Source organism: Plasmodium gonderi, assembly GCF_002157705.1.
Source record: "Plasmodium gonderi DNA, contig: Chr10, whole genome shotgun sequence".
NCBI classification, from domain to species: domain Eukaryota; phylum Apicomplexa; class Aconoidasida; order Haemosporida; family Plasmodiidae; genus Plasmodium; species Plasmodium gonderi.
The window spans coordinates 295,879-319,229 of record NW_021628935.1 but is presented as its reverse complement, the minus strand read 5'-3'; the positions used below and the strand labels follow the sequence as shown (position 1 = coordinate 319,229).

At 29.6% G+C, this 23,351-nt stretch overlaps 8 protein-coding genes across 8 annotated transcripts in view; 3 read left to right on the top strand and 5 right to left on the bottom strand.

Moving 5' to 3' along the window:
• Nucleotides 1–789: 789 nt before the first annotated feature.
• Nucleotides 790–4,619, top strand: PGO_100730 (hypothetical protein, conserved; the record flags this gene model as incomplete). The annotated part of the gene is made up of 2 exons (XM_028688104.1): nt 790–4,337; nt 4,505–4,619. 2 exons carry the CDS (start codon nt 790–792, stop codon nt 4,617–4,619), a joined length of 3,663 nt encoding a protein of 1,220 aa, XP_028543905.1.
• A 694-nt stretch (nt 4,620–5,313) lies between these two features.
• Nucleotides 5,314–6,080, bottom strand: PGO_100720 (hypothetical protein, conserved; the record flags this gene model as incomplete). The annotated part of the gene is made up of 3 exons (XM_028688103.1): nt 5,314–5,474; nt 5,581–5,649; nt 5,849–6,080. The coding sequence occupies 3 exons, from the start codon at nt 6,078–6,080 to the stop codon at nt 5,314–5,316; spliced, it is 462 nt and encodes a 153-aa protein (XP_028543904.1).
• Nucleotides 6,081–7,917: 1,837 nt separating this feature from the next.
• PGO_100710 (hypothetical protein, conserved) lies at nt 7,918–9,198 on the bottom strand (the record flags this gene model as incomplete). Its single annotated transcript, XM_028688102.1, has 1 exon — nt 7,918–9,198. The coding sequence occupies one exon, from the start codon at nt 9,196–9,198 to the stop codon at nt 7,918–7,920; it is 1,281 nt and encodes a 426-aa protein (XP_028543903.1).
• Nucleotides 9,199–11,034: 1,836 nt separating this feature from the next.
• Nucleotides 11,035–12,135, bottom strand: PGO_100700 (developmentally regulated GTP-binding protein 1; the record flags this gene model as incomplete). Its single annotated transcript, XM_028688101.1, has 1 exon — nt 11,035–12,135. One exon carries the CDS (start codon nt 12,133–12,135, stop codon nt 11,035–11,037), a length of 1,101 nt encoding a protein of 366 aa, XP_028543902.1.
• A 2,724-nt stretch (nt 12,136–14,859) lies between these two features.
• Nucleotides 14,860–15,315, top strand: PGO_100690 (hypothetical protein, conserved; the record flags this gene model as incomplete). The annotated part of the gene is made up of 1 exon (XM_028688100.1): nt 14,860–15,315. The coding sequence occupies one exon, from the start codon at nt 14,860–14,862 to the stop codon at nt 15,313–15,315; it is 456 nt and encodes a 151-aa protein (XP_028543901.1).
• A 1,958-nt stretch (nt 15,316–17,273) lies between these two features.
• Nucleotides 17,274–17,996, top strand: PGO_100680 (50S ribosomal protein L12, apicoplast; the record flags this gene model as incomplete). Its single annotated transcript, XM_028688099.1, has 1 exon — nt 17,274–17,996. One exon carries the CDS (start codon nt 17,274–17,276, stop codon nt 17,994–17,996), a length of 723 nt encoding a protein of 240 aa, XP_028543900.1.
• A 1,481-nt stretch (nt 17,997–19,477) lies between these two features.
• PGO_100670 (mitochondrial import receptor subunit TOM22) lies at nt 19,478–19,900 on the bottom strand (the record flags this gene model as incomplete). The annotated part of the gene is made up of 1 exon (XM_028688098.1): nt 19,478–19,900. The coding sequence occupies one exon, from the start codon at nt 19,898–19,900 to the stop codon at nt 19,478–19,480; it is 423 nt and encodes a 140-aa protein (XP_028543899.1).
• A 2,331-nt stretch (nt 19,901–22,231) lies between these two features.
• PGO_100660 (hypothetical protein, conserved) overlaps nt 22,232–23,351 on the bottom strand; it is a gene marked incomplete at both ends in the record, with an annotated part of 3,121 nt that continues 2,001 nt past the window's right edge. The window contains one exon of the mRNA XM_028688097.1: nt 22,232–23,351. This exon is cut by the window's right edge and continues 635 nt beyond it. Coding sequence (XP_028543898.1) covers nt 22,232–23,351 — 1,120 coding nt within the window.

Genomic DNA, 23,351 nt, shown 5'->3' with positions numbered 1-23,351 from the left:
TTTTTTCCAATATACAATTTTTAGAGAAACTGATTTGTAACGAAACAGAATGTGATGAGGATCATCCGATAGATACTTCTAATTGTTCTCATGGCAGTATTTGAAAAACCTTATAAAATGGAACAAATCTGTACGTAATTTTTCTGTATTTTGGAAAAAGCATGTCATCTATAAAGGGATGTGTTCCTCCCTTGAACAGTTTGTGCTTGTGGTGTCATCGAATGTATGCGAAGTTTTTGAAGAGACACCTATTATGTTATGAGATCTGCCAATGGTTGGATCGCTAATTATTGGATCCCTAATGATTGAACTGCTAATGGTGTGCATATTCTTTACTTCATAAGGAAGAGAAGTAAAATTAAAAAAAGAAAAAAAAAATTCCATTTACATGAACCAAGTGGGTCTAGGGGGATGTTAATATTGGAGAAACATACTTTTCTTTCATAAACAAAAAGTGAGGAAAAGTGAGGAAAAGTGAGGAAAAGTGAGGAAAAGTGTGGAAAAGTGTGGAAAAGTGGTGATGAGTTTCCCATTTATCCATTTCGTTTTTAGCGGAGAAAATAAGGAAAGACGAACTTGTTTTTTAGTTTTTTTTTTTTTTTTTTCCAACGTACGAAAAGGGAACATAACCCATTAATATCTCATTTGGCACCTTTTGCCTGAACTTTTGTAAATATTTTTTTTTTTTTTTTTTTTTCCTCCCCTTTTACAATAAAATGAGTGAAAACAAAATTTAATGAAAAGCAAAACAATAGGGAATGATATTCTATATTTAATTTTGTGAACAGGATGGAGATGAGAAAGAGGAAAGAGACGAATTTAGCGAGATGTGAAATTTATGATTATTCCACTTCTTCTAGAAAGAAGTACGAACGCAAAGGAAAAATTGGAAAAATCGAAAAAGAGGTCAGAATTGAAGAATGTAACAATAATGGGAAAAGTTCAAGCGGAAGGAAAAAGGATGGGAATTCCAAATCTTCTCTTCCAATTGGAGATCAAAAGAGGGAAGATGACAGGTTAAGAGGAGAAACTTGTCAATTTACCATTTTTGATGAAGTAATAGAGGACACACTGAATGCAGAAATGAATAATAACTTTGAAGAGTTTCTCGAAAAGGAAAAGAGTAAACATAAGAAATGGAAAAAGAAAGAAAAACATCACATGTATGATCAGAAAATTAATCTGACTAATCATGGTAAGAAAGATAGTAGTAAGGGTTATGACAATACTATTAATAATGTTAAAAATAATTTAACTGATGAAGTGGGTTTTGAAAAACAGGTGCATTACACACATGACAATTTACTCGATGTGTCCACACCAAATGAAGAACACGACAGTGATTCTCTATATGAGGAACCTACTTATTCGAGAAAGAAGAAAAACAGAAAGGTAAGAGACAACGTGAAAGCATTAATTATGAAATCAGAACATACAAATGAAAAAAGGAAGAAGGTCAAAAACGAGATAAATGATAGAATTAAAAATTTCACTTATGAAGACAATATCAGTAATTATGATATGGATCTGTTTTATTACTTCAGTAGTTTAGGAAATGGGAAAAGTACCATGTATGATGGATCTGTCAAAACTATTAGTTCGCAGAACAGAAAAAGAGGATATGCCATTATAAGATCCATATTAGATGAACTTATAAAGATAAGTTATGAACAAGGAGAAAAAGAAAAAAATATCAAAGTGCAAAAAAGTACGAAATGTAGAAATGATTTTTATACATCTGCAACAGGTGTGGATATTGAAAATAAAAATAGCATAAGAGACAAAATATCTTTTGAACGGATAAAAAATTATGATGAAACAAATTTAAGAAACATGTTTTTTTTTGAAAATATTAATATAGACTTCAACGGAAAAAAGCTAGCTGTTTCCCCATTTAAAAGTACCATTATTGATGATATTGATGCAATAGATAATAATACAAAAAATTCATTAATTAGGAAAAAAAACTATTGCACGAAAAGGAAATTAAAACTACGTGATCATGTTAATTACAGTAACATCTTGACCTATGTTTGGATGGAGAAATTGAAAATATGGGTAGATTGTAAAAATGACAATTTGTTAAATTCTTACGTTTACATAAATGAATATTGCATTTCGTTAAATTCAGAGGTTACGCAGTTTTTGTATTTTCTTCTTTTTTGCAATTCTTTGTATGCGGATTCGGAGGGGGTTGGAAAAAAGACAAGTAAAAATGCGAGAGACAAAAAAGGGGGAGACCAAATCGAGGGAGGAGAAAAGGAGGGATGTGAAAACTATCAAGAGGTGGAGGAGGAGGATGAGAAGGATAAGGAAGACAATGAAGATTTGGTAGCAAGGGATGAACAAAATCGTCAAGGGTGGCATAAGCAAAACGATATAGATGCAACAGTGGAAGGAAGGAACAGTAAAGAACCCAGTGCATACTTTAACTTGAAGAAAATTGTGAAAAATATGGAACTAGAAATGGTAAAAACAGTGCAGGAGCAAAATATATTTTTGAGTCTTTGCGCCCCAATAATTCACTTAGACTTCAGCAGTAATATCAATTTTGTAAATTGTTTAAGGGATACCTTAGACTCATTATTTCCAAAAGGAGTAACCGATGTTCGTAATGATTATATAAATGGACAAAGAGAGAATAGTAGTACACTTCACACAAGGAGAGGAAAGAAAGCACAGAAGGAAGTTAAAGGAAGGGAGAGTGAAGAAAAGGAGAATGGAGAAGTGAAAAATGGAAAGAAGGAGAATGGAGAAGTGAAAAATGGAAAGAAGGAGAATGGAGAAGTGAAAAATGGAAAGAAGGAGAATGGAGAAGTGAAAAATGGAAAGAAGGAGAATGGAGAGGAGTTAATGCTACAGGAACTAATGAAGGGTCTACTAACAATATGTGAGAAAATGTTCGAAGGTAATTTTTTGGCTATCAGTACATGCAGTTATTTAAACAGTTACATGTTCTATAGCTCATCGAAAAGGAGTAGAAATTTTATTTTTATATATTTCTTATCTCAATATTATAGTAAGCCCATATTTTTTGATATCATTGAGGTTAGCCATATATGTAAGAAGCTAGAGTGGATAAAGTTTTTCGACAGGGTTGAAAATGGAAAAGAAAATGAAGAAACGTATATCTATCTGCTACTATGCCAAATTGGAAATGACATAAATATTTACAGCATTTCGAAACATAATTTTTTTGATAAATTATACGATTCTGTAATGAATGAACCCAATTCATTAGAACCAATTGATTATATAAGACAAAAAATTGAAAGCAAGAAATTTCAAAAAGTCTTTACGTACCATAATGAACAACCATTGAGTGACTTTTCATACTGCATTTGTATAAATGATAATCAAAGGTTTTTAAAAATTGCCTTAACGTTTAACAGCACCAAAATAAAAGTTGTAAGTGTTTACTTGAGAGAAATAAATAAAGCTACGAAGGTTAATCGTTTCATTGAAAGGGAACAGACAACAAATGCATCTATACACGCATGTGCAGATTATCTGCGTAGTCATTTTAAAGATCCTCCAGTTGAAATTATTGGTCAGGATAATGACCTTGCTGTTTATTATGATATGGAGACTGAAGCGGTTGAAGTAGTGGAAGCTGAGGAGGAGGATCTGCAAACAAATGCACAGCGTTACGCGATAGTAGTAAACAGGTATGAACTAAATAACCTAGGAGAAACATCGTATGATGTAGGTTTTTATGAAGATGTTTTATATTTACAACAAGGTATAATATCAGTGTGTTCATTTTTTCCATGCCTTAACTCGTACCTTCTTTGTATTAGCACGAAAGAGGGAGAAATGATAATAATAGACATAAGAAACAACAGAGAACTTTATTTTTTTAAAAGAAAAACAGAAACAATGACTCATATAAAATGGCATGAAAATGGTTGCATATCATTTGGACAAGAAAAAGGATGCATCATACATCTTTTTGAGAATAAATATTTTTTAAATATTGATAAACCGTGGAATGTCGAAACAGATATTGTATGTATACATAGTTCACTTATAAACGATATGTATCTATTTTTATTTGATGATGGTACAGTTCTTAAGGGGAAATTGAAGGGAAATTCATCTAAGGTTAAAATTAGTGAATTATTTTTGTGGAAAACATCAAATTTTCAGATGGATCCCGATGTATTATTAAGTATTACCTCAGAAGAGTGTGATGAAATTGAGTCTGTGTCACGTATATTGTTGTATGAATATTTATGGGGGTTACAGAATATTTTTAAAAATGGGATTATTATCAGGAGATCCAAATGTCTTGAGACAAATATAAACAAGAAAACGATAGCATTAACTCCCAAGTGGTAAGAGAAATATAGTTTAAAAAATGACGAAAAAAAGAGACAATACACAAATATTAACTTTATTTGTTAGTAATTTTTTTTTTTTTTTTTGGTGTATATGAAGAATATTTTTATTCATAATTACATGTATTAATAATTTTTTTTTTTTTTTTTTTGCAATCTTTCAGTGTATCAGTTGCTAACTTGGACAAAAATTACCTAATAGCGTATGGAAATGGCAGTGGTTTAATTCATTTATTTTTAAGGAAAAAAATCCAAGACACAAACATCAAAGGGGGGTGAAGGAGAGGAGCCTTGGGCGCGGTGGGTAGTCTTCAAATGGCAACATTGTAGTGACGAATCATCGCATGCTATTTTATTTTTTTTATCATAATGTAATATTCATTTGACACATGTCAATTTGGTTTTTCTCTCGTATCTTCGTTTAAAATGTAAATGAATGGCAATGAAAGAGTAGTGTGTGTATGCACATTTTTCCCTTTTTTTTCCTTAGCTCCCTTTTTGCCCTTTTTGTTTTTTTTGTCCTTTTTTTCCCTTTTTTTTTGCAAAATTTTCAAATGTTGCATTTCTCTGCGTGTTCCCATTTGAAGAACTTTTCTTTTTTTTTTTTTTTTTGTAAAGTTGCAAATAATTTTTTATCACAAGAATACTTCACTAATTGTATGAATTTATTTTGTTTTTTTGGAAGGTAGCAAAAGAGTTTGACATAGAACGTAAAGTGTGAACATTTATGAGATGTATGCACATGTGTGTGAAGGTACACATATGGAGAAACCTATTTACATAGGGTCATATTGTCTTTACTTATATGCACTCATTACTACGGTTTTTCATAGGCTGGTGTGAGTGGCCAATGTCCCTCTGATAAAAAACGCGTTGCCTCGAATGTAAATGTATACATGTACACGAACACATACATAGACACTAATTGGGGGGTGAGAGGGAAAAGGCGCTTGAAAATTGATTTGTTGCTCCTTTAAACTTCTATTTTAATAGACCCTGCTCGATTTTCCTTTTTTAAGATGCTTCTTGATAAATTCCAATAGGACTCGATGCATAGTGAGAAGAAATAGGCAAGTAGAAAAATGGACAGATAGGTAGAGTCTCTTACGAGATCGGGTTCTGATTTTCCGAATTCTGCTAATGTGGAGAAACAATGAAATGGGGAATAGATGATGGAATCAATTGAATGGCGAAGGACACAAAAAAAAAAAAAAAAAAAAAAAAACTGTCTTTGCATTACCTAATGTGAGATACAGTTGATTCGAAAAAAAAAGGAAGGCGTATGTGATTAAAAAGCATCCCAAGAAGCCTGAACGAAGGGGGTAGAATCTTACATGTGTTGGGCCATCAGAGAGAGAAACAAATGTATGTATATGTACATGTGTATGTATATACATGTAAGTGCGTTGAGACGTTTTGCAATTTGCACACTGTACATTTGTGAGTTTATTCATGTATATGGGTAGATTCCCCTCCATGCTGAACCCCCTTTCGTGCATAAATAATACCTTTTAAAGCATTTGCTATTGAATTTTTTGAATGTGAAAAAATGTTCAAGAAGAGATATGTAAAGCTCATTATCAAAAATGTGGAAAAGGGAACATATGGATTGTCCATTATATAGGTATTATCATATATATGATTTTCATAAGTTTTATAAAATTTTATAAATTCGTAAGCAACTAAAAGCACTCCTCCAACGGATGCTATCAGTTTATTTATTGCGTGAGAAAAGTTCATTGTTCTGAGTCTAAAAAATTTACTGAATAAAAAGGGGTGGTGGGGTTGATGTAGGTTGGCACGATAATAAAATCTTATTGGGGGTGATTACGTGTGTACGAATAATTTTCAAGTTTCAGGAGGTAGATAAAGCACACATTAAACAAATGTCTGAATATATATGATCTCCTGTTAATCAATGCTAATATCACAATTTTCACCCGTAACAAGGATTTGACTTACATTTTGATAACAATGTTCTATAAGGATCAATAGACTTTTTCTTAGATTTCGATTAATGTAGAGTTATAAGCTTAAGAGCAGTTTTTTTTTTTTTTTGGAACTGAAGGAATATGAATTAATTCCCTTTTATTGTGGACAAAATGGATATATCTTTGTTAATTACAAGTATATGAATTGAACATATCTATGCATGCAAATGAATATTTGAAGCCACTTTTGCTTACATCATGAAGTGGGTAAAAAAGAGGATTTTCCTTCTTTCGGTTGTACTCGAATATGAATTACTTTTTCTTTTTTTTTTTTTGCTTTTGCTTTTGCTTTTGTTTTTTCTTTTTTTTTTTTTTTTTGTTGCTAAGGTCTTTCAGTCGATCCTGGTTATTCCTTTCGTATAAATGGAAAAGGAGAGGTGTGAATTGGTGTGAACATATAAAGAACAAATCGTAAAACAAACGTGGACAAGGGTTGAAACATTACTTTTTAAGCACTCCTTTTTAGGCACTACTTTTTAGGCACTCCTTTTTAGGCACTCCTTTTTAAGCATTCCTTTTTAGGCACTCCTTTTTAAGCATTCCTTTTTAGGCATTCCTTCATAATCATTCTTTTTCTTTTTTCTTTTTTTTTTTCCATTGCACCATTTACACCCATGCAACAATCATTAAGTATTATGAAAAAAAAAAAAATTCCCCATTTTTAACTGTTCGCTACGGAACGTCCATCAATTTAGAAATAATAACAAAGTTTTACAAAAAATATTTTGCATGACTTTTTTTTTAAAAACATAAACGTGTCACATCATATTATCTTTTTCTTTTTCTTTTTTTTTTTTTTTTTTTTCCTTGTTACATAGGCATGCTAACGTGTCTTTGCTCTTAAACGCATAGATTTACGAGATAGCATGGTTGAGAAGTAGAAAAACTTGGACAAATAATATGCATGCACAAATGTTCGTTCGTGCACACGTTCCTAGATTCATGTTCAGAACAAACAAGAGTGGACTCTTAAGATTTGTTATTTCTACTATATATGTGCTTTTAAAAAGTTTGCAATTTTCGAAAGCTTTAATTCTCAGGACTTTATTTGTTTGTTCTTGCGAAAATATGGAAAAAAAAAAAAAAAAAAAAAAAAAGGGAAAAAGCATGCAATCTCACATAACTACATATACATGCAAATATGTGTAACATGTTACAATTCATATGTTTACAACTCGTTAAAGATAATCCATATTTTTACGAGTTAAAAAATTTACAACTGAGAAATGAATAAAAATTCTGTGTTCATGTGATGCTGGTCTTTATTAGTCCCTTTTCTTTTATATATTGTACAATATTTAGTTGGTAAAAAACCTACAGCATTTTTCTCCAATTCTACGCAAAAAAAATACAAAAAAGATAAGTGTCGCATTAGCGGGGGACCCCATGGGTGAAAAATTGCCTTCAAATTAACATTCAAAAGAAGTGGGAAAAGTAGTGTGATTGAAAATATAAACAATCGAAATGCGAAAAAATGAGATTAAAAAGAGGAACAATACCATGATAATTACGGGGACAATTATGAAAACATATAAGAGAATGATTATGAAAAAAAAAAAAAAAAAAAAAAAAGGATCTCACACTTTTTAGTCCTCATCAATTTCGCAAAAATACTGCTGCAGTTCGAAAATTATATCTTCTGCTTTTTTTCTCCTTGCCGAATCGCTCGTGCAATTTTTATTTTCAATTTTTGCTAATTTTATTTTTTCGACAATCTTGTTAAAGTTTTCCATGAACAAGTCTTCCTTTTTTCCTTCAGAAATCTTGGCACATTTTTTATCTGTAATAATTTCCCCATTTTGTGCAAATTTTTTATCTGTAATAATCTCCCCATTTTGTGCACATTTTTTATCTGTAATAATCTCCCCATTTTGTGCACATTTTTCATCCGTAGTAATTTCCCCATGTTGTGCACATTTTTCATCCTTAGTAATCTCCCCATTTTGTGAACACTTTTCAATTTTAGGCAGTTCCCCCATAGGGAAATTTCCCTTCTGAATTATTAACCTGTCACGTGTGATTTGCAAACCCTTCCACATATGGCAGTGAAGAGCTTCTACCAACCTTTTATCGTTGTCTTCTTCTTCTTCTTCTTCAAATTCGTGGAATTGACTTTTTTTTCTTTCTTTTACTTTTTTGTTTTCCTTGTCGATCTCATTTGTTCCCTGCAGCATTTGGATATTTTCTGTCGAAAAATCGGATTCATAATTTATGTACAAACATTCAATAAAATAGTCACTAAAAAAACTGACAATATCTCTTTTGTCTTTTTCAAGAAATAAAGGGAAAATGGAAATTTTTATACCCACATCTTTATAAAAATTGGAAAAATCAAAATTTTCATTTCGTATGATTTTTTGACTATTATTGGGGTCTTTTATATATTCAACACATTCTTCATCATAATTCCTAAATGGGTTTTCATTAATAAGTTTTTTTTCTTTTTCACTAAAATCGTTAAACAAAAATATAACGCTTTCACAAAGTATGTCCTTTGCATTTAATTCTTTATTTCTGGGGATATCACATGTATGATTCTGTGTTTCAGGATTTCTCTCTCCTCTTGACTTAACTTGTGATACATGTAACTGTTCATGAATATCAAGTCCTTTTAATTCAACTACACAAGAAGAAATAATAACTTGAGCACTGTAGTACTTATTCACAATGCGCACCTTTACAATCTGCTTAAAAACAAAAGAACAATTAATGTCACTAGAGATATTCTTGTGGTCAAACATGACCTCATACTTATCTGAATTTTCATACCATTCTATTACTTCAAATACTTGTGTCAAGTATGAAACGAATTTATTTATCTTTTGTTCTTCATAGGATAATATAACGATATGAGGTATAGTGGCCATTATGTAGTTTTATTTATACTGATATTATCATAAGAAAAGAAAAAGTTTTTTTTTTCTATTTTTCTCAAAGTAGTCGTATAGTATATACTAGCAATGTAACAGCAATGTTCTAGTAACACACTAGTTATGCAAAAGGCTACTTATTCAACACAGATTTGTAGTTAATTATGAACTTCAAATGGCATGGATGAAAATGTGCATATACACTACTGTGGGGGACAAAAAAAAAAAAAAAAAAAAAAAATTGCGTTATGTCATTTAACCACAAATATGTGTATAATAGGAATTAAATGCTAACATCTTGTGAAGTATCTCTGCATCCATAAATCAAAAAAAAAAAAAAAAAAAAAAAAAAAAAAAAAAAAAAAAAATGACCCATCTATTTATTTCTTTACTCTGGAGATACATTTTGGCCACTTAAAAAATATTCGGATATTTTCCCGACTCCCCATAATCTCAACCTATCTTGATATGAATCCTTTTTTATTTTTTATATCCCTTTCAAAATGGAAAAGGGGGTAATACAAAGTCGCCATTGTGTAACAATTATGAAAAATATATTTGTGATTCAAATAAAATTGATAAGAATTTATTGAACTAGTCTCGCATTGCATGTAGAACGCTCCACAAGTGCACATTTATCATGGGAGAAATTTTACAACATCACTAAAATTTTGCTTTTTCTTTTCTTTTCTTTTCTTTTCTTTTCTTTTCTTTTCTTTTTTTTTTTTTTTTTTTTTTTTTTTTCACATCCTACCGCATTTCAAGCAAATTCCAATTTTAAAATTATAAAAGGATGAGACATACCATTTGATATGTGCAGATGGTAATAGAGTAGAAAAATAAGAAATATTCTTATTGAGTCTTTTATAACTCTTTGTCGAAAATATATGCAATTATTTTATACCTTTGCATCAATTTCTTTTTCTAACCTATGGAATTATTGTGTAAACTGAAACGTCTCCTGTTCACCATCCAAGCATTTAAAAATTTAAACTGAAGATACTTTTTTAGCATTCAAAAAAATTGTTCATAACTTGATAGGGTAGTTTTCACATTATAATGGAATTTTTTTTTTTTGTTAAAATTGTAATAAAGTTTTGAAAATTGCACTTGTGCAGGAGAAGGCGGACAGGCTATTTAATGTTTTAAAAAAAATTAAATTTATATAAAGAAAAGCAAGTAAAGGCACGGAAAAGCAAAGAAAAAAGCAAGGCAAACAAAATATGAATTAAATTAGTAATTCTGATATAAGTCTTATATAAGTCTGATATAAGTCTGATATAAGTCTGATGTACGTCTGATGTACGTCTGATGTACGTCTGATGTACGTCTGATGTACGTCTGATATACGTCTGATAAACATTTATAAACAATCCTTTGCCCGTAAGCTATTATTGTCAAGGTGAGTAACCCATGGACAGGTTTGAAACAAAAAGAGAGCACCCGAATATGTATGCGAGATGGAAGAGTGGCAGCCAAAAAAAAAAAATACATTAAAAAAAAAAAAAAAAAAAAAAAAAAAAAAATCATCAAATTGGGGGAAACGAATCAAATATCTTCTATTCCCTGTGTAATTTATAATGGACAAAATAAAAGAAATGATACAAAATAAGGAAGTGTCTAATCACAAATTTGGAGACATGCCTGCTATCCAATTATCTTTCCAATGAAAAATGCATACATATTGCGTGCATAACAAAATAAAACATTTGTCACAGTTGCAAAAAAAAAAAAAATAAAAAAAATAATATCGCTCTGTTTTTCTAATTCGTAAGTTGTTCTGCCCCCAAAGTAGTCGAATGTGAAATTAGACATACCTGCACGGGTTATGTTTCATTTTTTCACCAATTGCACAACATCTTCATCATTCAAGTCATGATCTTTTCCAACCCTCTGGGGATTATGTTTTACGGATTTCCCCCAAACTAAGGCATATTTCAATTGATTAACTAAGGATCTATGTATTTTTTTACAAAAGTGTTCAACCTTTGATCTTTCTTTTTTTAAAATAACTGGTGATTCATAATCTGGTATTTGACCTTTTGGTTTTGTATATATCCGAACAAGATCTAGATAATTCCAAATGGCTTCTAAAAGTCCATCTAGGTTCCATTCTAAGTGTGCAGAAATTGGAACATTATGAGGTAAGCGTGTAACTAAATTTAACTCTTCCAAAGTGATTTGATCGACTTTATTTAAAACATATATACATGGAACATATAATCTATTTCCTTCTATGACATCAATAATATCATCTACAGTTGCCTCACATCGTATGGATATGTTTGCACTCATAATTCTATATTCATGACAAATGGATTTTATCATATCTTCATCTAAATTATTCAGTGGAACTGTGTGAGTTATGTTTATTCCTCCTTTATCTTTTTTTTGAAAAATAATATTTGGTGGTTTTTTATTTAATCGAATTCCAAATCCTTCTAATTCTTTTTCTATAATTTTTTTGTATGTTAATGGTTTTAATACGTCCAAGACAATTAAAATTAAAGAACAGCTTTTTGCTACAGCAATAACTTGTTTTCCTCTACCTTTTCCATCTTTTGCCCCTTCAATAATTCCAGGTAAATCTAATAATTGCATTTTTGCTCCTTTATATTTAAAAATTCCAGGTACACATGTCAAAGTTGTAAATTCGTATGAAGCTACTTCTGAAAATGTTCCTGTTAATTTGTTTAATAATGTCGATTTTCCTACAGATGGAAAACCAACAAGACCTATTCTTGCATCTCCAGTTTTTGAGACATCAAACCCTTCTCCTTCTCCTCCACCACCTTTGCTTCCACCTTCAATTAGCTGAGCCTTTAATTTTGATAATTTTGCTTTTAACAACCCAAGATGGTAATTCGTTGCTTTATTCTTTTGTGTCTTGGCCATTTCGGCCTCGATATCAGCTATTTTTTGCAGGATCGACATTGTGCCAAGAAAAAAAAAAAAAAAAAAAAAATAGAGAGGTGGGGAAAATGAGGGAATGTTGGAGAAAAATGTGTTGTTTGAACCAAACAAAATTGGATAAATGTTTCTACAGAGTTATTTTTCTCAAAAATTCTACTTTCCACAGTGAAAATGTTACTTGAAAAATTTCCACTCTTTTTAACTTGTTCCTGTTAATAAAAAAGTATAAATAAGTTTTATTCTTCTTTTGTATGTAGCTTGTGAATGGAGCACGTGATTAAGTGGAACAGAGTTTCTTTTTCTTTTTTTTTTTTTTTTTGGTGTATGATGTGTAGCTTTATTTTGCTGATTAATATATGTTGGCTTCATATGCTTCAGTGAGTACGGGATTGTGAAATCTCCACGACTGCTGATAGACATGAAGGGAAAATAGTTTCCCTTATGGTCAATTATATCTTTTTGCTTATTTGTTATACTACTTCTCAATGCCTTGAGAGTTATTTTGAAAAGTATCAGTAGTTGCTATGAGGGTACATATCTTTTATACTATTACACAAGTTGAAGTAAAAAGTTGATGAAATCTCCTTTTAGTTCATCTTTTCTTTTGGATGCTTAAAATTGGCAAATTTGCCTTTACTGTAGGCTACTTAATTGTGCTTCGTGTACTTTACAAATGCTATGCAGAGAAAGTGGTCGAAAGGAAAAAAATAGAGAATAAAATGGAGAATAAAATGGAGAATAAAATGGAGAAAAAATGGAGAAAAAATGGAGAAAAAATGGAAAAAAAAATAGAGAAAAAAGTAGAGAAAGAAGTAGAGAAAAAAGTAGAGAAAAAAGTAGAAAAAAAAAATAGGGAAAAAAAAGAGTTATCTTTTAAAAACTGAAAAATAAATTGTGTACAAAAGGGTAAGGGGAAGAAGAATACATAATGAGATTGCCTTTAAAATATTTGAAGAAAAAACATTACTCCTCATGAGTAAGTCATCCGCTCACACGTTTAAGGTTCATTAAATTGGGAAATGCCTAAATGGTGAAATGACGACGCGATGTAATAGTAATGCTCCTCAGGAAAAAAAAAAAAGAAAAAACCTATATGTACCAAACATGCATTCAATTCAGGTTTTAAATTTCTTCCACTTTTTTTTCGTGAAATAAAAGGAAGAGTAAAAATGGATATAAATTCATTTCCTTTCATCACATGCGCACTTAAATGAGGTATGCAATATATATATATATATATATATCTAAAGGCACTACATATGTGTGTTAAGCACTACGTTTTTTTTTTTATATACAATAACCTCTTTCCTTGTTAAGCATGGAGAGAAAACACGTAATGCTGTATCATACCTAAATCTTCACATACAAAAAGTTCAGTGCAATTCTTGTATAATATATATAATCTCTCAAGGGAACTTCCTTCAAGTACAACTAATGGACTTCTCAAAATCCACATGTTAATTAAGAATCATCTATTCTACTTCTTACATTTTAGTTAACAAACATTTTTATATCATGAAATAAAAAGTACGCAACACACTGTTCCTCTTTGGGAGTTCTTCAATACAACATTATTCACTGCAGAGAAATAAGATAAGTTAATTTATCAGAAATATCCTTTTTTTTTTCTTTTTTTTATACTCCCCATTTTTTTGGGAACAGTTGATTTGTTTTTGCCAAATGTGAACATTTAGCTAATTTTTTTTTTTTTTTTTTTTTTTCGATACATTTGTCGTCGTTTTGTCCCCATAAGTAAATACATAACTTTTTCTCTATTGGTTCCTATAAGCTTTGAACCTAATTTTTTTTGAAAATGATTTTTTTTCATAAAAAATAAGACCGTTTCGTTCATCATTTGTAACCATAATTGGGATGTACATATATATGAGTAATTCTTTTTTTTTTTTTTTTTTTTTTTTTTCTATTTTATTTATTCTGTTTGTGTTTTGTATCCACCTATAATGATGTTTCATGAGCAGTGAATAAAATTGGCAACTTTTACAAGTCCTCATTTCAAACGTCGTAATTATGATTTATGTTTAAAAAAATAAACATATGTGTGAAAAAGTAAAAACACATGAAAACAAATTTCTTTTCTTATTAAATATCAGAAATTATAATGAAACGGTATAGAAAGACAAAAACGAAATAGGGAAATAGAATAAAAGGATGAGAGAAGCAGATCTTCAAGATATTTCATTTCTACGTTATAACAAATTCCCGCCGATGCTTCAGAGTTATGTGTTTTCAAAATTTGTATAGTTGTTCAATTGTATAATGTTATGCTTCAAGCAAATTTTAATGTTTGTAATTTTTTTTTTTTTCTTTTTTTTTTCGTTTGTATATATGTAGACAAGTATAAAAGTTGGCACCTTCATGTTAGCGAGGTGCACAAATAACCATTATTCAAAGGGGACAAAAAAAAAAAAAAACTGAAGATTAACAGTGATTGAAGTGAGATTACCAATACAGCTGTAACGCAAACCAACACCACCGAACACTCTTTTGGAGTTGAAAAAATATGCATAAAAGTGGGTTCTCAGTGTAAGCAGTATTTTATTTAAAAAAAAAAATAAAAAAAGAGAGAAAAAGTTATTTTTATAAAATTTAATAATATAAAACAGAAGAGATTGAAGAGAGGTATACTTTTTTTTCTGTTTACACTACACTTTCTAATGTGTTAAAAAAAAAAAAAAAGAAAACATGGAGACCAGAATACCATCAAATTTTCCTACCAGTTTCCCAATGAGCGCCCCAAGTATGCTACAGAAAAACAACGGAGAAGACAAACAGGCGCAGGAGAATGTATCACTTTTTGAGATTTCAAGCGAAGAGAATTTAAAGATGAACATTATAAATGACCAGAAAGATATGGTATATTATTATACCAATGTACTCGCAAATAAAGGAATACGAACTGTTAAATATTTTGATATCGACATAACAGAAGATGTGGATGATATTAACGATGCATTTTGCGATCCAATAAGACTAAACGATGACCACTATGAAGAAGATTATTTGGAATTCAAAATTAAAAAATTTATGTCATCATGTAATAAAAACTCGTATGCGAAGAAAATTTTGTTAAACGATATGAACATTACTGTACCGCACATCACCAGTAGAAAAAATCCTCAATGGGAGATATGTAACCAAGATGGAAAAACTTTTTCTAGTAACAAAGTTGAACCTTACTGATTGGGGACCTTCTACAAATGTGAGGGAACAACTAAAACCTCCGTTTCCAAATCAGTTTTCCGTTCCATACTTTTGTCCCTTTATTCTCTTTATATAATATAAACGAAGAATAGGGAGAAGAAGAAAAGGATGAAATAGTTCTTATGGACACTAAGCAATGTCTTAAATCATAATTTAAAAAAAAAAAAGAAAATCATAAATATAATTACACCTAATCGAGTCTTAACAAAATATATCCTGTAAAATGCACCAAAGTAAAAAAAAAAAAAAAAAAAAAAAAAATTGTTAAATATTCCCTATACATATTTTCAAGAAATAAGTCTCCTTTAATAAATTCTTTTCTTGCTAAAGGCAATTGCTAATTTTTTTAGTAGTGTAATACATATATGTGTAGTTCACATGTAAGCCAAAGGTTTTTTTTTTTTATTTTACTATTTTTTTCAATGTCACAGTATCATTGTGATACTGAATACGTCGTAATTACAATCCACTTTTGCAACAATGCGAAGATTGTTCCATTTTTTTTTTTTTTTCTTCTTTTGGCAATTATATATTGTGTATATCATCGGGTAACGCTTTTTTTTTTTTTTTTTTTTTTTTTTTTCTCAAAAATGGTACAGAACGGTGGAAGAGAAAAAACACTCTTGCCGCAGTAAAAATTAAAAAAAAAAAAAAAAAAAAAATGTTTTAAATTTATACAACTACCTTTTTATGTTCATTTTGTCATTGTTTCGTTTTTCCCGGAATGGGTATCAGGTAGCAGCTTTAGGAAGGTAAAAAAAAAAAAAAAAAAAAAAAAAAAAAAAAAAAAAAAAAAAAAAAAAATTTTTAAATTTTTTAAATTTTTTTTTTTTTTTTTTTTTTTTTTTTTTTTTTTTTTTCCGGAATGGGTTTTAGTAGAAATTTTGGAAAGTAAAAAAAAAAAAAAAAAAAAAAAAAAAAAAAAAGGGACATGTATAAACAAATTCTTATGAAAACATACCCATGAATACATACTCATATACACACGCTCATATATACGTATATACATATATACATTTGGGTAAGAATGTATTGCCTTTCATCCTATACGTGTGTACGTGATCTTTCTTGAAATATATAACATGATAAGGAAAACTTAGTTTATTAGTCAAATGTTTCACTCTGCCTTTGAGGAAAACTAGGAAATTGAGCATATAATATTAAGAGGGTGAAGTGGGACCAAAGTGTGGATTGTTATGCAAAAAAAAGGGAAAGAGGAAGATGAAAAAGAAAGATGAATTAAAAAGGATGAAATAGAAAGATGAAATAGAAAGATGAAATAGAAAGATGAAGATAAAGTGCATTTTGATAATTGTGTAAAACCGATTGGTGACTAACGAAGCTGTACGTAACTTCACAAGTTTTCAGTCATTGAACCATTTTGCTATTTCTACAGATTGACGGCCTTTTTTTCTGTATATGTATTTATTACACACAAGCATAAGCATACACACACAAATACACACATACACGCACACCTTTGAAAATCAACTTGGTTTAAACCATCGCCATTTTTGTAAAGGGGAATCCTGCAACAATAGAGACCACTTAACACCGAACGGGGTAAAAAAGAAAAGCAAAAAAAAAAAAAAGAAAGCCTAAATGTAAATTGTAAATGTAAAACGAAAAAGTAAATTGTAAATCATAAAGCATAAATTGTAAAACGTACGGATCATCTCAAGTGTGCACTTTTACGAAGGACATTGCCATTTGAAAATACTTCACTTGCACTACTTGTGCATGTACTCATGAATCTTCCTTTGATCGATTAATAATAGCGCAACTGAATTGAGGAAGTTTGTACAGATATGTATGTATATATATATATATATATATATATATATATATATATATATACATACATATATTTTTATGCTCACTCTTAGCAATAGGCGGAAAAGAAAGAAAGGCCTTGAAAAATGCTTAATTTTTGAAGAATGAATAAAAAATTGGACAAAAATATATCCAAAGAGTTCGACGTGAAGAGAACGGAATTGCTTTATCAACGTCCAAGAGAAATTAACAGGAAGATCGTTTGGATCCTCTGCATTACATATATATTAACATATTGCATACAAGGGATTACATGTTTTATGCTTTTGAAAAAGCAAGAAAAATTTAGTTACATCTATCTTATACATAATGAAAAAAGTATAAATGATAACCATCGTAGAAAAAATTATTTAAATTATAAAAATAGAATAATTTTAAAAAAAAATGGCTTTAATAAAAAACAAAAGTTTGCTTTAAAAAGTGAAAAGGTAAATAAAATTATTCAAAGTTTAAAAGAGCTAACATTATTAGAAGCAAGTGAATTAGTGAAACAAATTGAAGCTACATTTTCGGTTGACACGAGACAAAATATAGGTGTATCTAGCAGTGATCAGGAAAATAAAAAAAATGCAGAAGATGCAAACGCTAATGAGGAAGAGGACGACGAAAATAAGGTATACGATTTGATTCTAGAAAATATAGAACCCAATAAAAAAATACCCATAATTAAAATCGTTAAGGAGATTAAAAAGGACCTCAATTTAAAGCAGGCTAAGGAAATAGTGGACAACTTACCTCAAACTCTTTTCGAAAAAATTAACAAAGAAACGGCTGACAAATGGAAAGCCAAGCTCACAGAGGCTGGGGCCACCGTTAAGTTGAAATAAACCTTGCATCGCTAAAAATTTCTCAGCGCGTCTTGCATACGCATACGTACATGCACACACATATATATATAACGCTCATTCACTCCTCTCCTTTTAACCTTCAATTTGCTTTTTTTTTTTTTTTTTTTTTTTTTCGTCGCCAACACATTCGACACTTATTTTTTCCTACGCACCTAGCCTTTGTTACGCACGAAGTTTATGCTTTATTAAAAATACAAGAAAAAAAAAAAAAAGGAAGCATATTTGCAATTAGTTTATGTTCAGAATAATTACATTCATCTCAGTACAGCATGTAAACACTTTGACCAATTATCATAACAAAGTTTTACCATTTGATATAAATATGTATATACAAGAATGTGTAGGTCAATGTTCTTGTTCCTATATGTGTAGACAAGTACACATTCGCCTACATTGTTGTTTATTTATTTATTTATCTATTTATTTATTATATATATATTTATTTTTTGCACAATTGAAACTCTTTCACCACATTTTGAAGCCTTATATTTTCGCATTTATTATACCTCCAAATTGTTATACTACTCCCTTTTTATACATGTTTTCTTTAAAAATTGCTCTTTTTTTTTTTTTTTCAGTTCATTTTTGAAAAATAAAAATGTTTACAACAAAACAGTACTTCATTTTATTTCCTTTAATTTCAGTTCAAGCTCATTTCCTTTTTTTTTTTTTTTTTTTAAATGCATTTTTTTGTTAATTAAAAAGAATGTTTTATGCGCTACAATAGGTGGGCATTAAAAAATTGAGAAATTTTATGGTTACGAAGTTTAGACGTTGACAAGTGTTCAATTGTGCAATTATGCAGTTATACAAATACTCAAAATTAAAAACTTCAAAATTGAAGCCTTCAATGTTAAAAGCTTTCAAAATTAGGGAAACCACTTTTTGAGCCAAAGGGGAAAAGGAGCAAATGAAAAAAATATAGGGAAAAAAAAATGTGCCTAAAATAACGCAGCACTAGCAGCGTTGTAATATTCACGGGCATGTATACATATATGTGGATGTATATATATATATATATATATATATATATATATATATATGTGTAATTATTTAAAATGGCCCACACAATTGGTTGTAAAACAAAGGAAAAAGCGAGTGAAACAGAAAAGGGTAAATAATTTAAACTCATGCAAAGAGATATTTTCTTCTAATTCATTGGGTTAACTTGATATGTGGAGACTATTTTAAAAGGTTTGATTGGGTTTATTTTATTTTATTATTTATTTTTTTTTTTTTTTTTTGAAATTCACATTATGAGTTTACCCCTTACTTGGGAATTCCAATATTGGGCACCAGTTCTGTTTTACACCACATGGTTCTTCTTAATACTCATCACTCCTCACCCCCGCCCAAAAAAATATACAATACCTTTTTCTCTCTGGTAGCAACTGCGAGATATGTAAATATATTCGTTCCATTTTTTACATGATACGTATTTTTTATCCTTTCTAAATTTTTCAGTTCAACTGTGGCACATTGGCTGCCTGCTGAGCCTGTAAAAACTGCGCTTGCATTTCAAATAATTGACATTCTTTCTCATACTGAAAAGCAATTGGTGTTACCAAGACAACAACAGATACACCAGCTACCCAAACCACCCAAGATGTTGTTTTAAATCCTTTTTTTATAATATTATTTATTCTATTTTTTAATAATTTTAATTTATGCTTAAGACGAATTGAATCTTTTCTTTTAAAATTTAGTAAATTATTTTTCGAAAGTAATAATCGACCTTCTTCATTATTTGACGCAATTTTGGAAAGTATAGCTCCCATTTTATGATATGTCACAAATAGGTATAAATTATATGAGTCTACAAGTGATATATCTTGCTGGAAGGTGTTATAATATGTCCTGTGATATATATGATACAAATACATATATAAAGTTAGCAAGAAATGGAAGGAAAAAATTTGATCATGTGGTCGACGAGGGTGGGTAATAAGGTAAGAAGGGTTCATATATGTGAACTGCCGTTCTGATTTACCAATGTCTTAGAATGAATTCTTGGTCACTGTCATTGAATACGTATTTTTTTGCTGTCTACGTGAGAGCTAGGTGGGGGAAGTAAATACGTCTTGGATATGTAATATTTATATGTACTTATCTCTCATTGCTATAGGGAAGTAAACTTGAAGAACCTAACTCATAACATTTTCACAAGTAGGAAGCGAAGAACCATCGTTATGCTAAAATTTTTTACGTAGATTAATTATATATGCCAAGCTATAAAGGGTGTAGGGGGAAGGTGTCGGGGGAGAAAATAAATGAATCCAGAAAAAAAAAAAAAATGAAAAAACTTATTCCATTTGAGGAAATTATATTTTGTTCGAAAAATCATTTTAATTAAAAAGATGGTAAAATTAAACAGTTGCTTTTTTCTGCATTTGTTTTATTAATAATATTCTTTCTTACCCATCCCTTTTTCTATGCATATATTTTGACTCCAAAATGGTGGGAATCACGGGAAAAAAAAAAAAATATATATATATATATATATACTATAGTATAATATAATGAAGTAAAAATAAAGTAAAATTTGTTCCAACAACAGTTATAAACTGAACTGAACAAGTGTTTGGGGAGGAGGCTGTGATTTAAATTATGTTTTATGAGATTCCAGGAAATTTTTAAGTACATGTATCCACTGTCATTATGTATGTATGCACTTAATATGTATTTATTATGTATATATTTATGTATGTATTTATGTATGTATTTATGTATGATTTTTTTTTTTTTTTTTTTTTTTTTTAACTTGTTCCAAACGAAAAATTTGCGCCTTAGCAAATTGAAAATACTATTCATGTGCATATAAAATTTTTCTACATAATAAAATGCACAGTGCTGTTCAGCTATATGTCCCCTCCCCCACTTGTAAGTAGCGTTTCGTCACGTAAGATATAGGCACAAAATTGTATGGGGTCACACATATATACACATATACGTTTTACATATCTTAAACAAAAGGAACATGTTTTTAGCGATCTACTTTTTAGAACGTGTTTTATAAGGGATATTCGGAAGGATCATCGAGGGTTGGAAATTATGAACCCCATCCGATTGATGTTGTTATAAGCGTTGTGCCTTTTTGTAATTGCATAATTATTTTAATTACAAGAAAAAAAAAAGGGGGAGAACGAGGGATGGGGGAGGGGGGGAGGAAAAGCTTTGTTTAATATGTAAAGAGAATTTTTTTCCTATAACTCAATTTCAATTTTATTGTTTCTTTTTTTTTTTTTTTCTTTCACTTTTTGTTTTTTGTGAATTATTCTATGATGAAAATTTAAAAAAAAAAAAAAAAAAAAAGAGAAATAGTAAATGAGTAGAAATAGGGATACGGAAGGGATACAAAGAATTATAGTTAATAAAATGTGTTACACAAAAAAATAGTAAAGCTAAAAACTCTGTCGTTCATATTTGCAGTAAAAAATGCGCTGTAGTTTTCTGAAATTTGGGTAAGGAATATAATAACGCCAGAGGTGATAAAATTTCTAATGTTGTAAAAATACGAACAAGTGGCGAGCGAAGGTTGAGATTATTTTAGTATTTTACTTTTTTTTTTTTTTTTTTTTTTTTTTTGTTATTATTTTATTTTATTAACTTTTTGCCTGCATATTCAGAACATTTTTTACCCATTTTAGTAAACATTATTTTGTCTTTTATTTTATAACCAAATGTAGCGAAACATGCCTCATAATAAATATTGCATAAAATTTATTTCCAATGTTTTAATCAATTTTTCCCTAAATTTTTCTAAACCATTGTTCTATATCGTTTTATTAAAAATGAAAAAAAAAAAAAAAAAAAAAAAAAAAAGTTCATACCACATAAAGCACAAATGTATTTATGCTCTCCATTCTACCTACTTTCACAATAATGTAATAACACCTTGCTGTTCATGTAGCACAAACAAAAATGTGTGACGAAACTGAAATGCTTTTTCGTGTGCAGCAAAATGGGTCATAAGGGGACAAAAAAATGAAATAAAATAAAATAAAACGAAATAAAGTAAAATGAATAATCATATGTATGTATTTGCTAACAAAGGAAGGTGGGGGAAAAATGGATGTGCTCGAGTGTTGTAAAAAATACACTCAATGGATACACACAGATAAGGACAAAATCGAACGTCCTATATTTTTGATGACCTACGAGATTTGTTATCCCTCGTTGGTGAATGTAAACGTATAGAAAGGAAATAAAATTTCCTATACGTTCATATTTTCATTTATAATGGTAAAGGACTCTTGTTTATCCTTATTATGAAAAAACATTAAGTGATCTAAGTAGGTGTTTCTGTACATATTCGTTTTACAAAGTGTACAATTAACAGATTTGGATCCACAATATTTTTCATGTTCCGTATGATTGATATATTTTATAAAATATGAAAAATTTGTATGTAATAGATGAATATAATAATTAACCGATTTTGCAATAAAATTTTCTTTATGATCAAATTTGTCCAAAAAATTCGCCAAAATATAATCTTCATTATACATATTTGTACAAGACATGGTAAATATGTTACAATACGAACAGAAAATAATTTTCTTCGGGCAAAATAACGCTTGATGAAAAATAAACTGTTTTTTATAAAAATATTTCTGACACACGCATTTTATTTTTGTATGCCATGTATGATTATGTTTATCCACATCGGATACATTTAAACCTTCATTACATATTCCACAATGCGTATGATTAAGAATGTCTTTTTTTAAAAAACTCTTTTTACATATATTACATATGGAAATATTTTTTAAGCAATGAATCTGATGCATATTCATATTATTTTCTAAAATATCTTTTAAGCAATTATTGCATTTAATAAATGTTTGATTATTGTTACAATTTGGTATAGGGTTTATAGCTGTGCAGTTCATCGTGTTTGAATTGTTTATAGTAGATGAATATTTAAAATTATCTCTTGCTTTTTCTTCTTTCATAATTTCTGTTTCATCATTTGAATGAACCTTCAATGAAAGGCTGTATTGCAACTCTTTTTCTTCCGTGCTAGAAATGGCAATATACATTATGTGCGGGAAGAACTGATCGAGTATGTATTCTAAAAACGGGTCGTCATTCTGAGGCATAATTAATACACCATTTTCTTGAAGTGCTATTTCTGTACTTTTCTCTTCTAGTTGCTTCGCGAAACATGCAAAGTGCAACATCAGGGATTTTCTTATAACGTCCTTATTTATCTTGATTTCTTTACTAAAATCATCGATATGCAAATGATGCAATACATTCGAAACAGAATCATATGGGGGAAAGGAAATATACATGTCAAAATTGTTATTTGTATTATCACTAGGATTTATG